Source organism: Scyliorhinus canicula, chromosome 14, assembly GCF_902713615.1.
Source record: "Scyliorhinus canicula chromosome 14, sScyCan1.1, whole genome shotgun sequence".
NCBI classification, from domain to species: Eukaryota; Metazoa; Chordata; class Chondrichthyes; order Carcharhiniformes; family Scyliorhinidae; genus Scyliorhinus; species Scyliorhinus canicula.
In genome coordinates this window covers 26,187,693-26,203,099 of record NC_052159.1, presented here as the reverse complement: position 1 = coordinate 26,203,099, position 15,407 = coordinate 26,187,693, and the positions used below count along the sequence as shown (strand labels likewise).

The 15,407-nt window shown below is 44.4% G+C and overlaps 1 protein-coding gene across 1 annotated transcript in view; it reads right to left on the bottom strand.

The window, feature by feature from the left end:
• tmem131 (transmembrane protein 131) overlaps window positions 1–15,407 on the bottom strand; it is a 190,050-nt gene that overhangs the window by 55,641 nt on the left and 119,002 nt on the right. The window contains exons 8-13 of the mRNA XM_038819000.1: window positions 6,785–6,865; window positions 3,768–3,918; window positions 3,620–3,676; window positions 2,775–2,836; window positions 2,575–2,683; window positions 1,368–1,476 (exon numbers count right to left, since the gene is read on the bottom strand). Coding sequence (XP_038674928.1) covers window positions 1,368–1,476; window positions 2,575–2,683; window positions 2,775–2,836; window positions 3,620–3,676; window positions 3,768–3,918; window positions 6,785–6,865 — 569 coding nt within the window. The remainder of the gene's footprint in view (window positions 1–1,367; window positions 1,477–2,574; window positions 2,684–2,774; window positions 2,837–3,619; window positions 3,677–3,767; window positions 3,919–6,784; window positions 6,866–15,407) is intronic.

Genomic DNA, 15,407 nt, shown 5'->3' with positions numbered 1-15,407 from the left:
AGTTTGTGCAAGTCCGGCTACAACCCGATTCATAGATCCAGAGACTTTGCAAGGAATACTCCTCATTTACTGATCTCAGGTAAAGGAGCCAACACTGTACTCGAGACAGGGAAAGGACTCTTCCTAATGAGAGATTGTTGGATATTACACCAGCTCGGAAACCCTTACCATTAGCAGAGCCCCTCTGTAGAATTCATGGTGCCAGATTATAGCCTAGTGATCTAAGCTAAGACGCAGATGGTCTATTGACTGATCACAGTTTCAATCAACCAAGATAGTGAACTCAACCAGCACGTAAATAAATTAATAAATATTTCCACAACTCTACTGAAAGGATAATTGTAAGCAGAACACAAGGACAGATTCTATTACTGCACTAAAACCAAAATAAATAATTGGTTAAAAAATATGCAGACGAAGCAAAGGCTTGCAAGTGCTTCACGAGGCTCAGTGAACACAAATTTGTCTGTTTCCAATGCTCAAGTTATAAATTATCTCAGCCACAGAATTAGCAAAAGATTGGTATGGGGAAGATAGCAGGAAAGGATAGCTAGATTCGACACCAATTATTATTTTATTTAAAAGACGGGGTCAGTTCCTTCCTTTCTAAGAACTCTAATTAGTTCTAAATTAAATCTAACAAGTGGCATTTATATAACAGCTTTAATATAGTAATATGCCCTATGGCGCTGCACAGGACGTTTATCAGACAAAAATTAACACCAAGCTGAATACAGATGACTTGAAAGCTTGGTCAGTGGTAGGTCTTAAAAGGAGGGGAGTTGGAGGGGTTTAAAGTAGGAACTTCCAGAGTTTTTGGACTAGATGGCTAAATGCACGATTACCAACTGTAGGATGACAGATGTGGGAATTCACAAGAGTTGAAGGAACAGCAGGTCTCTTGGGAGGATTGTAGAACTGGAAGAGGAAAGGCGAGGTCATGGGGGAATTTGGACAAGGTATTGGTGGACTGGGAGTCAATGCAATTTCACAAGCATTGGTGCTGTAGGTGAACCAGATTTGCTGTGATTTAGGGTACAGACTGAAAACTTTTGGATGAGTTAAAGTTTTATGTAGGGTGGAAAACAAGAGGCTTGTCAGGGTAATATTGTATTGGTTGAGTCTGGAGGCAACCAAGGTATGGGAAGGTTTCAGCAGCAGTTGAACAAAGAGAAGCAACTTTAAATAAGTAGAAGTGGCATTCTTATGAAAAGGTAAATCAATGAATGTTTGGTTAGCTGCTTTTGAAACAATGTCAGCATTTAATTACAGAGTCGGAGCAGACTCGATGGGCCGAATGGTCTCTTTCTGCACTGTAGGGATTCCAAGGATTCCAAAATTCGCCCCAAATTAAGATTAACACTTACCCTTCTAACACTTCTGCCTGGTATGGAATTTCAAGTTTTGAATAATTTTTCTCTTTTGCTTTCACTGTTATTTTCCCAGAAAACTGCGATGTACTTTTTGCTTTTGATGCTGAAATTACAATGCAAACCAGTGGTTACTAACGTCAGAAAATTTGAGATGTAACCATAGATGAAGATTTTTGACTTGCAGCAGCACCTCCGTTAATCAATGACAGCTGAGTATTTTGCAAACTATACATTAAGTTTGTAACAAGCTCAGAAAATAAATCCAATTGGTCAGAAATCAATTTCACCTCCTTGCATTCCTCAAATACCACCCTCCACAGCATCTCACACCACAATCCTTCCTTCAGCGGCATCCCCAGCTCCTCTTCCCACTTGGCCTTAAACCGCTCCACGAAGCCAAATCCTTCTCCAAAAGGGAGCCAGTTAAACCTGGCGGAGCAGAGAACTCTGCAAGTCTGGGTCTTGCCCATTGTGTATGGGATCCAGATCGCGGCATCTCGCAAGATCCTGTTAGACCTCGCAAGGCATAACGATCGCCTGGAAACCCGGTTGTGGGATCTATCTGCCGCATCCTGTCCCGATTCTGGGGGGGGGGGGGGGGGGGGGGGGGGGGGGACGGGACAGGGGGGGACGGGACGACCGCAGCCAGTAAATTGCACCCTATTCGTTAAATTATCTGTTCAAATAATCATAGAATTTACAGTGCAGGAGGCCATTTGGCCCATTGAGTCTGCAGCGGCCCTTGGAAAGAGTACCCTACTTAAGCCCACGCCTCCACCCTATCCCCGTAACCCCACCTAACCTTTTGGACAATTTAGCATGCCCAATCCACCTTAACTGCAGATCTTGAACTGTGGGAGGAAACCGGAGCACCCGATGAAAACCCACGCAGACACGGGGAGAAAGTGCAAACTCTACACAGACAGACAGTCATCCGAGGCCGGAATTGAATATTGGTTCCTGGTACTGTGATGCAGCAGTGCTAACCACTGTGCCACCCATAATGCATTCCTTAATCCCATTACCTTTTGTGTAAAGACACAAGAAGCTGCGACTGTACTCCTTTGGGAAGAACAGGTTGTTGTTGGCTACTGAACTGCAGGATTAATCCTGTCACCGGACTTCCAAGAAAAGGCATTATGGTTTTCAATGAGGCTATCCAGCTCAGGATTAATAATGTTTACTTTGGAGATACACATACCATCAAATATAATACTTGCAACTTTGGTATATTTCGTTTCTGATGCCTTCAGTGTTATTGGCTTAAAGTCTACTGTAACAGCTTCATTTGGTGGGAATGGTTTAATACTCTGGAAAGAGAAAACAAGCGCACATCAGTTAAAGCAGAAATATGAAAGAACACAATTTTATAGTCCGGAGTTATGGAAAGTAAGAGCTTACTGTTATTGGTACATCTTTTGCTCCTGAATTTAATAAATGAAGGTTCAAAACGTTTGGAAGATCTGCAGAGAAATGACAAGATGAAGTCTTTCGCTGTTCCTCAAATGATTGTTGAGATTTAAAACAACTACAATGAAGTGTATTTTTTTTTCTCCCTTTACAGGTCATTCGGAACTAAATGCTCACTAGAAGATTAGGTGGTCCGAGCTATTCACATCTCTGCAATTGCTTTAAAACAAGCAAACATTAAAATCACAACACAGTAAGCAGAGGCAGTGGTCAGTAGCAATGTCACCAGACCAGCAACCCAGAGACCTAGCTAATGCTCTGGGGACAAGGGCTCAAATCTCATCACAGCAGCTAGTGGAATTCAGGTTAATAAAAACCTGGAATTTATAGCTAGTCTCAGTATGTTGAGCATGACAACAATCAGCGATTGCTGTAAAAACCCAGCTGGTTCACTACCATTTAGTAAAGGAAATCTGCCGTCCCTACCTGGTCTGGCCCAGACCCACAGCAATGTAGTTGACTCTTTGAAATGGTCCAGCATTTCGAGGGCAATCTGAGACAAAGTTCAAGGGCAATTTGGATGGGCAACAAATGCTGGCCCAGCCAGCGACACCCAGATTCCAGTGCTGATTGGGATTAATACAGTACCCCAAGGTCAAACCAACAAGAGGAAGCACAAAATAGTGACACAATGACAGAAATGTAGAGGAAACTGAATGAAATAACATAGAAGGACAGATGGTCACAGCAGAGCATTTGGGGTAGGAATACACAGCATATGAATTAATAACCAATGCGGTTACTTTTAACAAAATCGTTAACATTTAGAAACTCACCTTGAGTTCGTAATGTACCAAAATCTAGCATTTCTGTCGAGGAATAAATTCCAGGTGCTGTAACCAGAGTAAATTGTGTTTTAAAATAAAAATCTGTAGGATCATACACTGGAAATAGGACGATAGGAAATATCCATTTCTGACTCACCTGCTGTAACTTCCACTTCAACGGGTAAAATTAGGAACTCTGTATTGTCTGATGCATTTGTTTTTATTCTGATGAAAGCGGTGTGATTATCTGCTTCCCTTGAAGAAAAGCTGGCTCGCATCACAGCTTTAGTTTCGTAGGGTGGGATCTCCTATTTACAACAAAACGTCAGACCTTAATCCATATTAAAACAAAGACCGAGATTCTGGGCAGAAAAGCAAAGAAGGTCAAGTCGACGGTGATGGGTTGTGTTGACAGCACGATTATAAAATTTGATTTTGTGGATGCTATCAAGATGGAGCATAACAATCGCTTCTCAGTCTGTTGGCTAAGGTCAAGCGCGAGGTCAGGTGTAATGCCTGGATCTAGTATGTCTTTCTTGTGGGGACCATAAATTGGATTCAATTTGAATTGGTTTTTGGAGCAGTCAAGGAGCTGAATTAGGGGTTTTCCCCTGTCCACTCTGCACTTTGGCTTTGTAACTCTGATAAAGGAATGAAAAAAAAATGCAAAAATAATTTTTCGAAAATTAATAACTTTTATAATTTTTATAAAGATGTATTATATATCGATTTTCCAATTACATGCTCATAGTACAACATTGGCAGCTAGATCAATAGCGGAGGGAAACATTAGTGTTCCTTTGTTAGAGAGAATATTTTCCTCCCCTTCACGCCAAAGGACTAAATTTACACAGTCCAGAATATTGCTTATACCAATATAATTCACTATTTTACCACCATCTGACAAAAAATTGCTCTCCCTGATGAGCATCACATTCATATCCGTTTATAAAATCCAGGTTAGAAAGCAAACTCAAGTACTGCGTTTTCAAATTAAATTCTAGCGGTCAGAATAATGTAGACAGTTGCGGTTCCAGCTAACATTTCCCTTTTATGTATTTAAATTAAAAACAAGAGTTGTCATTGTACTGAATTTGCATAAGATAACAAGCATCTGTTTTCAAAAGACTACAAAGTTTGAAAAGATTCAAATTCGACCGTGTGCTTTGCAAGTCCAAGTCTATACGTCGGCACAAACTCAGGTTGTACATACTCAGGTTGTACATATGTTACCATGGAATGGAATACAATGTTGACAAATGTGAGGTTATCCATTTTGGTAGGAATAACAGCAAAAGGGATTATTATTTAAACGATAAAATATTAAAGCATGCCGCTGTTCAGAGAGACTTGGGTGTACTAGTGCATGAGTCACAGAAGGTTGGTTTACAAGTGCAACAGGTGATTAAGAAGGCAAATGGAATTTTGTCCTTCATTGCTAGAGGGATGGAGTTTAAGACTAGGGAGGTTATGTTGCAATTGTATAAGGTGTTAGTGCGGCCACACCTGGAGTATTGTGTTCAGTTTTGGTCTCCTTACTTGAGAAAGGACGTACTGGCGCTAGAGGGTGTGCAGAGGAGATTCACTAGGTTAATCCCAGAGCTGAAGGGGTTGGATTATGAGGAGAGGTTGAGTAGACTGGGACTGTACTCGTTGGAATTTAGAAGGATGAGGGGGGATCTTATAGAAACATTTAAAATTATGAAGGGAATAGATAGGATAGATGCGGGCAGGTTGTTTCCACTGGCGGGTGACAGCAGAACTAGGGGGCATAGCCTCAAAATAAGGGGAAGTAGATTTAGGACTGAGTTTAGGAGGAACTTCTTCACCCAAAGGGTTGTGAATCTATGGAATTCCTTGCCCAGTGAAGCAGTTGAGGCTCCTTCATTACATGTTTTTAAGGTAAAGATAGATAGTTTTTTGAAGAATAAAGGGATTAAGGGTTATGGTGTTCGGGCCGGAAAGTGGAGCTGAGTCCACAAAAGATCAGCCATGATCTAATTGAATGGCGGAGCAGGCTCGAGGGGCCAGATGGCCTACTCCTGCTCCTAGTTCTTATGTTCTTATTACCAGATCCCATTAAAAGCTGGTTGATCATTAAGCCACCATTCACTTCTTTGTGGCCTGCATAATTAAATCTTGTACAAGATCTGCTGCACAATTTCTTTAGCTGCACGCTAAATGGACACATAAGAAATCAGCTTGACTTGCACGTTTTGTCACATTCAGGAGTCAACTTGTGGAGTGCAATGGAACACACCTCATACAATATGCTGGAATTCAACACTGACCCCATTTCCACAGTCCCAGATTTGTGCCTCAGGTTTTCCTCCACCACGTGCAAGTCTCAAATCTTTTTTTTCTTTGAAAGGTGGACTTGGAAGTTTGCACCACTACTGCTGTTGGAGAAGCATTGGGCCTCCTTCAGCCAAACTCCCCAAATGGACAAAGGTACATAAGCAGGCTACTGAGAATCCAAACTCACCCCGCTCTCTCTATTCCTACAGCAAGTTCCAAGTGCCCAGGCATCATTTTGGCGTCTGTATATGGATATCAAAATTAACATATACTATCACTGTCCCCATTACCTAGTTTGCGTTGCAAAAACAGATACAATATTTTTTACATTCGAAAACAAAGGGTACAAATGTGTCTGGCTAAGAATTGCCATATCATGCTCTCTTTTCCTCGACTGCCCATCAGGGATATTACTGATTGAAACACCCAAAACAACTTCACTAACATAAATGGGGTCAAAATTTCAAACGAGCTAGAAAGCAGATCCAGAGCCATCCATCCTCAACAGCAACATTAATTGATACACTGCCTGTAATAACGTGCCCCGCAGAGATGTAAGAAAAAAGTTATTGATACTGGAGAGATTACATTTTGAGACACCCCATTGTTAGCCATACCTACGAAGGAAATGGCGTCAAACAAACAAAGAAAAACACATTTGGGTTATGAAACATTGAGACACAGGTTGGTGAATATCTGCAGCATGAAACAGCATAGTTGCGATTTCCAACCCCAAGTCCTCCAAAAGCTATCCAAGTCTGGCTTAATTAAGCAATACTGCATTGCAACTTTTAAGACAGGAAGCAAAATAATCAGATTTGTCCCACATGTATCAATTAATCAGCTCCAGGGCTGTGATGAACTTGTGATACTCACCCATAATTTTCTAGGGCCTTCTGGCTGACCAGTTGGAAGCTCCAAGTGTAGGTCTCCTCCACTTGAATACATTTCAACAACCTGGTAAAATAAAAACAAGTCTGCATGAAGTATTTGTCCGAGGTCCGTGAAAGAAAAAGTTGGGCTTTAACAACACACGAAGAAACAGAGCTGGTGAGAGGAGTGCGACCTGACTCCAGATAGAACATGGTGCATGAAGCAGGGGAATGGGATAGAGAGAAGTCTCGTACTATTTTACATTAGGTGGCATGCAACTCTATATGGTATCAAATCAGACTTCGTACCCAGGACCTTCTGATTGCTTTAAAAAAAAAATCGACATGCAGCAACATCTGTACACAAAACAAATCTTTGAATGTGTAACTTGCTACTACAAGGTTGCAAATAGTATAGGTGGATTTAAGCAGAAACTAGACAAGCATATGAAGAAGGAAATGGATTGCTACGATGGGAAGAGAGTTAGATATGGGAGGGGGGAGGGGGGGGGGGCATCCAAGAGGAGCAGGATGGACAAGTTGGCTGAAAGGCCTTGTTTCTTTGCCGCACATTCTATTTAATCTCACGTAATCCAGTTAATTTCAAATGTTTCAGCAAGACAAGCACCAGTACTGCGCAGCTCCACAAGCATTTAAATTTTAACTGCGGAGCGTAAACCAGACATTTATAGGTCTCGCTTCTTGGCAAGACAAATGGAATTCCAACCAAACAGGTGTTGGCCAGCATAAACAGAGTATTGCTTAACTGGTGCTCACATTGGTAGTTGACTCAAAATAAAATCAGAGTCCCGTCATGCTGTTTCCACTGCAGAATAAACAGTACTTGCATTTTCTTCCTGAATGCGGCAACAGCTGTCTTTCAGTGCCTCTTATAATATCCACATTTGTTTGGAAAGTAATATAGCAACTGAACAAAAGGCAACACAAGTCAACCCAATTCAGCATTCACTAGGCACTAAGGATGTTCCCTTGTTTGAGCGATTAGTAACACAGTGGTTAGCACTGTTGCTTCACAGCACCAGGGATGAGTGGTCGATTTCCAGCTTGGATCACTGTCTGTGCAGAGTCTGCACGTTCTCCCAATGTCTGCGTGGCTTTCCTCTGGGTGCTCTGATTTCCTACCACAAGTCCCGAAAGATATGCTTATTGGACATTCTGAATTCTCCCTCGGTGTAGCCGAACAGCGGCGTAGTGTAGCGACTAGGGGCTTTTCACAGCAACTTCATTGCAGTGTTAATGTGAGCCTATTTGTGACAATAAAGATTATTCTATTTCTGACCAGGTTTTTATTTCTTTGGTTCAGGATTGTTGACAATAATTACACACCCTTAAAAATATAGCAGACATAGGAACTTCATGGGCCTCATTCCTATACTACACCAAGAATTACTCCACTATCCCAAACCGTCACTCTGCAGTCACCCATGGGGGTGACATTTCGCAGAAGAACACTAGTACCGTCAAATAATATTCTAGTACGATTGCCCTAATTCTCTCAACATACAGAACAATCTATTTATATCAATCATGTTTTTTCATCCCCCAATATGACTTAATTTTTAACCAGCACTCTGCAATGATGTGAAGTTGAAACAGTTACATAGGCTGTAACAATAAACTCCCAGCTCCTGCTGGAAACCATTTGTGGTTGCTTTGGGGAAACCGATGAGATATGATGCTATTTTGTGGGGGAGGTAAAGTTAAAAGACAACTTCATAAATGTTGTGCTTGATGTCGCAAGAAACGTATTGCAAACAGACAGATGGTTTTCACGGTTTCCACTTCTTCAGAGAAAGCAAAGGAGGGGTTAAATCAACAGTACTAGGACAGACTAACCCTTCAATTACCGTATTTCAATTTCCAGATAATACTTTGAACATCACAATACCCCATAATAGATTATGTTTTCTGAATTCTAGAATGCTAACTTCTGAACCTGAAGTATTACTGTTAAAGATTGATTCCCGGAAAGCTTAATAAGTAAGCAAAACCTTTGTGTCATTAAAATTATGGTTTATTTTTGAACCCAAATAAAATACATTTGATCTGTATTAGAACTTCTCTTGAATTGTATGTTAAAAATAGCACACTTGGTAATTGAAACAACAACAAAAAAAAAATCAGAAAAGCTCAAGTGATTTCAAGACAGAATTAAGTAGTCTCGATAACAGAATGCCATACTTGTACAAACATTGTGTTCCTATTTACTCTCTAATTGTTTCCTGCAGAACAGGTCACTGATGATTATTAGTCAGTACTGAACATCAAGATTACAAAAAGGCATCCCCCAAAGCTTAAAAAAATTAAACTAAAGTGCCTGGGACCTGGACAAAATGGTACTCAAAATTTGGGCAAAAATAAGTGAGGCCTACTAATTCCAATATTAGTTTGGAGAGCACTTCTGTGCCAATCAATAATATCCATATCATTATTTGTAGACGTCCAGTGCATGTCTCCCACATCACACCTCAAAGTGTCCAATTTTTGGGGCATCAGACACTTGTGATATAAACATAGCTTCTCAAAATAACTTTTAAAAATCAAATATCTGACTAAATGCAAGCAAACCGCAGTCTAGTTAAAGCTGGTAGCAAAAAAAACCCAATTAAATACGGTGGGGGGAGGGGGGAGAGAGAGAAAGAGAAGAACAACAAAATCAGTTAATTTCCTCCAAAGCCATCACGCACTAATGAAATAATACCAAAACAGATTTAATTTGATCAAATTAATTTCTTCCAACAGTTTTGGTCTGTTGTTTCACCTGTTCTTCATTTCAGCTGGTGATGATGGGATTGCTCACCTCTGATCCAGAAATCTGGGCAACGCGGGATACAATTTTACCTGGGTACTGGATTTCATATACTGTTGGCAAGCGCGAGAGCACACATGCAGAAAGCTCAGGAGCAGCAGACGGGTGGAGCGCACCGGACTGTCAGCCAGTATTACAAATTTCTTGTGCGAGGCAAAGCAAAGTGATATTTAACAGTAATAAAAAACATCCTCATAGAGTTGGTTCAATTTTAAATTTTGGAAGGTGGTAAAATACCACTATTACAGCTATTAGATCAGATTTGGGGTCAGTTACTGGAGGGTGACGGGATAGATCATTGCACAGAGTTTATGATATTACAGCAATTGGTGAAGCAACAGTTAGTGTGCAGCAAGACTGCAGTAAACTCTAAAAGCATGTTAAATAATCAAGGCAAGTGATTCAACCGATATAATCGTTTTTAAAAAAGCCACACCTCGCAGGTTGCCTTTGCTTGCCACACCTCAGTTGCCAAGAGAATTGTTGAATTGGATCATGAGATGTGATGTGGACACTGCTGGCAAGGCCAGCATTTATTGTTCTCACACAGGTGGCAGTGAGCTGCTTCCAAGGGCTTGCTAAGCTACTTCAAGGGTAATTAGTTGAGCGTGTTTGGTGTCACATGTAGGCCGAAATGGGCAAGAGTAGCAGATTTCCCTTGCTGAAGGTATTGTGAAACAGATGGGTTATGACAATGCAGTAGTTTCATGATTATTACCAAGCCTATTTATTCCAGCATTAATAATTCATTAATTCTTCAAGTAGCTGCCGGGGGGGGATTTAAACTAGTGTCTCCTGAGCCTCTAGATTACTACTCCAGTAGATTACCACTGTACTAATGTCCCCATTAGGCGTCACGCTAGAAATGAGTAGGTCAGCAAGAAAATGGCAAACGGCGACCACCAGACTTACCATGTAAAAACAATAAAAATAGGCAGCCACAATGATTATTCGAAATATTATTCGAAAAGCCACACGTCTGCGTGGCTCCTTGCTCGCTTTATATTTGGGAATATTTTTTTTAAAACACATTTTATTCAAACTTGTATCAAAGTAGGTTACAGCAAATAAACACCCTGGGAAACATTCTTCCCAACAATCGACAATACAGTTTGTACAGATTTTTCTCCTTTTTCACCCCCCCCCCCCCCCCCCTTCCCATCACCCATCCCCCCACCCCCCTGCGATGAACAGCTCCTCAAACACAGTCACAAACATCCCCCACATTTTCTCAAACTGCCCTGCTGAACGCGTTAACTCATACTTTATCTTCTCTAACCGCAGGAAGTCATACAGGTCACCCAACCTGCTGCTACCCCCGGTGGCGATGCCGACCGCCACTCCAGCAAAATTCGTCACCGTGCAATCAGAGAGGCAAAGGCCAAGACATCGGCCTTCCTCCTCTCCATGACTCCGGCTTCACTGAAACTCCAAATATTTCCACCAAAGGGTCCTGGTCCACTCCCTCCCCCACTATCCTGGCTAAGGCCGCGAACACTCCCACCCAGATTTTCCCAATTCTTCACAACCCCAAAACATGTGTGCATGATTCGCTGGCCCTGCCCACACCTCTCACACTTATCTGCTACCCCCTGAAAGAACCCACTCATTCTCGTCTGAGTCATATGCACCCTGTGCACCACCTTAAACTGTATCAGGCTCATCCTTGCACAAGAGGAAGTCCCATTTACCCTTCGCAGTGCCTCACTCCATACTCCCCAAATGATCTCCATTCCCAACTCCGCTTCCCATTTCTCCTCGATCTTCACCACCCGCTCGCCTCCCTGCTGCCCCAGCCACTTATATATCCCCAATTCTTCCCTCCCCTTCCAAATCAGAAAGCAGCAGTCGCTCCAACAGGGTGTATCCCAGCAATCGTGGGAACCACTTCCAGCCCTTTCGTGTAAAGTCCCTAACCTGTAGATACCTGAACTCACTACCCCTCGGCAGCTCTACCCTCTCCCTTAGCTCCTCCACACTGGCGAACCCTTCCTCCAAATACAAATGCATCACCTTGACCAGCCCCACTGCCCTCCACCTCCTGTATACACTATTCATCCTCCCAGCTCAAACCCATGATTCTAACACAGCGGCGTTAGCGCCAACATCCCTTACACCCTAAAATGTCTCCTCAGCTGATTCCATATCTTCACCGCGGACTGCACACTGGGCTCCCCGAATACCTACTCGGAGCCATTGGCAATGCTGCCGTCACCATTGCCCTCAAACTAGACCCCTTACAAGATTCCTCCTCCATCCTAACCCACTCTACCCCCTCTCCTTTCCACCACCGCCGCACCTTGTCCACATTCGCCGCCCAATAATAATGATGAAGCAGGTTTGACAACACCAACCCCCCCCTGCTGCCTCTTCCTCTGTAGCAGGGTCCTCCCCACCTTCGGCACCTTCCCCGCCCATACAAAGTCAGAGGTGATTGTGTCCACTTTCCGAAAAAAAGGCCGTTGGTATAAAGGTCAGGAGAGCCTGAAAGATAAACAAGAACCTTGGCAAAATATTCATTTTCACCACTTGGACCCTCCCCGCCAAGGTTAAGTGCAATGTATTTCACCCCTTTAAGATCCTCTCTGGCCTTCTCCACCAGCTTCGTTTAGTTCCACTTGTGGAGCCCCGTCCATTCCCTCGTTACCTGAATCCCCAAGTACCTAAACCTATCCCTCGCTACCATAAATGGCATGCCCCCTAAATTAGCCCGCTGTGCCAGCTCATTCAACAGGAATACCTCACTTGTCCCTACATTCAACTTGTATCCCGAGAACCCTCCACACCTTCTCAAAACGCCCAAAATCCTTCCCATACTCTCCAACAGATCCGAAACATACAGCAAGAGGTCAACGGCATAGAGCGACACCCGATGTTTTTTTTGTCCCCTCATTATCCCCTGCCACTCTACTGACCCCCTAGGAGCCATCGCCAATGGCTCTATGGCCAGCCCAAACAGCAGCGACGACAGCACGTACCCCTGCCTCGTACCCTTGTGCAAGTCAAAGTTTTGTGAGCTCACATCATTCGTCCTCACCCTCGCTCTTGGCGCCACATACAGCAACCACACCCATGCCACAAATCTTGGCCCAAACTCAAACCTTCCCAAAAACTTCGAACAAGTACCGCCACTCCACCCGATCAAATGTTTTCTCCGCGTCCATGGACACCACCACCTCCGGTACCAGAGCTCTTGACGGATTAATCACCACATTCTACAGCCGTCTTATATTACTTGTGAGCGGCCTGCTCTTCACGAAGCCTGTTTGATCTTCTGCAACCACCCCCGGGACACAATCCTCCATCCTCCCCGCCAACAACTTAGCCAATACTTTCACATCCGTGTTAAATGGTGATATGGGTCTATACGACCCATATTCCATCGGATCCTTCCCTTTTTTGGGGATTAGTGTGATCACTGCCTGCTTCATCGTCTCCGGCAACTCCCCCATCTCCAGTACTTCATTAAACGCCAACAGATGTGGTGCCAGGTCCGCCTCAAATTCCTTATAAAATTCTGCCGGGTGCCCATCCGGCCTAGGGGCCTTCCCAGACTTCATACCCCTGAAATCCAGCACCTCCCTCAGCCCCAGGGGCTACTCCAAAGGCTGCCTCTTTGCTTCCTCCACCTCGGGAAAATCCAGCTTGTCCAGAAACCACCTCATGTCTCCCTCCTCTCCTCCTGAGTGTGCCTCAAAGTCCCTGATAAAGTCTCTAAATGCCTCATTCATCTTCCCTGGCTCTGACACCACATCCCCAGCCTGGATCTTCAATATTTCCCTGGATGCAGCCTGCCTCCGCTGCTGGTGCACCAGCATGCGGCTCGCCTTCTCCCCATGCTCGTATGTGCAGCTGCCCTAACGCCCTCCCCGTTGTCAGCCTGTCAAATTGCCCCTGCAACTTTTTCCTCCTCGCCAATCCCTCCACGGTGGGCATCCTCGAATATTCCCTGTCCACCTCCACGATTTTGCTCACTAGACGATCATATTCCACCCTCTTTTCCTTATACGCACAAACCGTAAATGAGATAATTTCTCCCCGGACCACTACCTTCAGTGTTTCCCAAAAAATGCCCGCCGATACCTCCCCATTCTGATTGAACTCCACATAATCCCTAATCGCCAACTGCACCTTATCAAAAAAACCTCCATCCGCCAACAACCCCCGAGTCAAACCTCCACCCCGGCCTCTACTCTCGTCCCGTACTGAACCGAATATCCAGCCAGTGGGCTGCATGGTCCGAGATAACTATCCCCGCAAACTCTGCCCCCTCCACCCCAAACAAAATCCCTGACTCACTACAAAGTAATCAATCCTCAAATAAACCTTTTGGACGTGTGAAAAGAAGGAATACTCCCTTCCCCCTGGGTTCTGAAAATGCCATGGATCCACCATACCCATCCTCTCCATGAACCCTCCCAACTCCCTTGCCATTCGTACCCTACCCATCGACCTGGAGCTCGATCTATCCACCCTTGGCTCCAGGACACAGTTAAAATCTCCTCCCATGATCAACTGGTACGTGGCCAAATCCAGGATTGCTGCCAGCAACCCCTTCATAAAACCCATATCCATCCCAATTTGGGGCATACACATTTACCAACACTACCGGTGCCCGTTCCAATACCACACTCACAATCACATATCTCCCACCTGGATCCCTCACCTCCTTCGCACTCACAAATCCCATTGTTTTGCTCATTAAAATCACCACACCCTCGATTTCAAATCAAACCCCGAGTGAAAAAACCTAAACTGATCCTTCACACAAAGGTGTGTCTCCTGCAAAAAGACAATCCGCGCTTTCAAGCTCCCAAGGTGCGCGAGCACCCCCGATCTTTTAACCGGCCCATTCAGTCCCCAGACGTTCCACGTTACCAACCTTACCGGAGGCTTGCGCCTCCAATCCCCTCTACCATCCATCATCTTCCTCACTTAACTCCCGCTCCTTTAATTACATTCTGTACCTAGCCCATCCCAGATGGCTCCTTTCTTCGCCCTTGACCATGTCACCTCACTCCCCCTTGGCCTTCTTCTCCATCACCTCACTTCTGTTCACCAGCATAACCTGCTAGCGCAGCTGCCCCTGCCCAAAGGCACATCCTAGACCCCCCCCCCCCCCCCCCCCCCACTCCTCAGCTCAAAGAAGAAGGCATCCTGCTGGCCTTACCCTCCCCCACCCAAACAAGGACTTCTGAACTCCAGGTAGCCTTCTCCAAAAGCAAACAAACCGATGTTAAACACAAACAGTGCCATAAAACAGGAGGGGGGCTGGGAACATCTATCCCCACATAAACCCTTCACCCTACAACTCCTTACAATCTCAACATTGAACAGAACCACCACCTCCCCCCCCCCCCCCCCCCCCGACAAAAAGCTCCCAATCCCTACATCCACTTCAAACATGCTCCCAACCATTACATAGTGCCAGCACCCCAGTTCCCAAGCATTGTCCACTCAGTTCTCCCCCAGTTTATGCTCCTTAATGAAGTCTTCGGCCGCTTCCAGGGTCTCGAAATAATACTCCCGACGTCCAAATGTCACCCATAATTTCGCCGGGTAGAGCACCCCAAACCTGATCTGCCGCCGGTACAGCCCCACCTTGGCTTTGTTGAAACCTGCCCGCCATTTTGCCAACTCGGCTCCGATGTCTTGATAAATCCAGATGATATTTCCCTCCCAGTCGCAGCTACGCTTCTCCTTGGCCCACCGTACAATTCTCTCTTTCTCCACAAATTTATGAAGTCTCACGATCACTGCCCGCAGCGGCTCCCCAGCTCTAGGCTTTTGCCTCAGA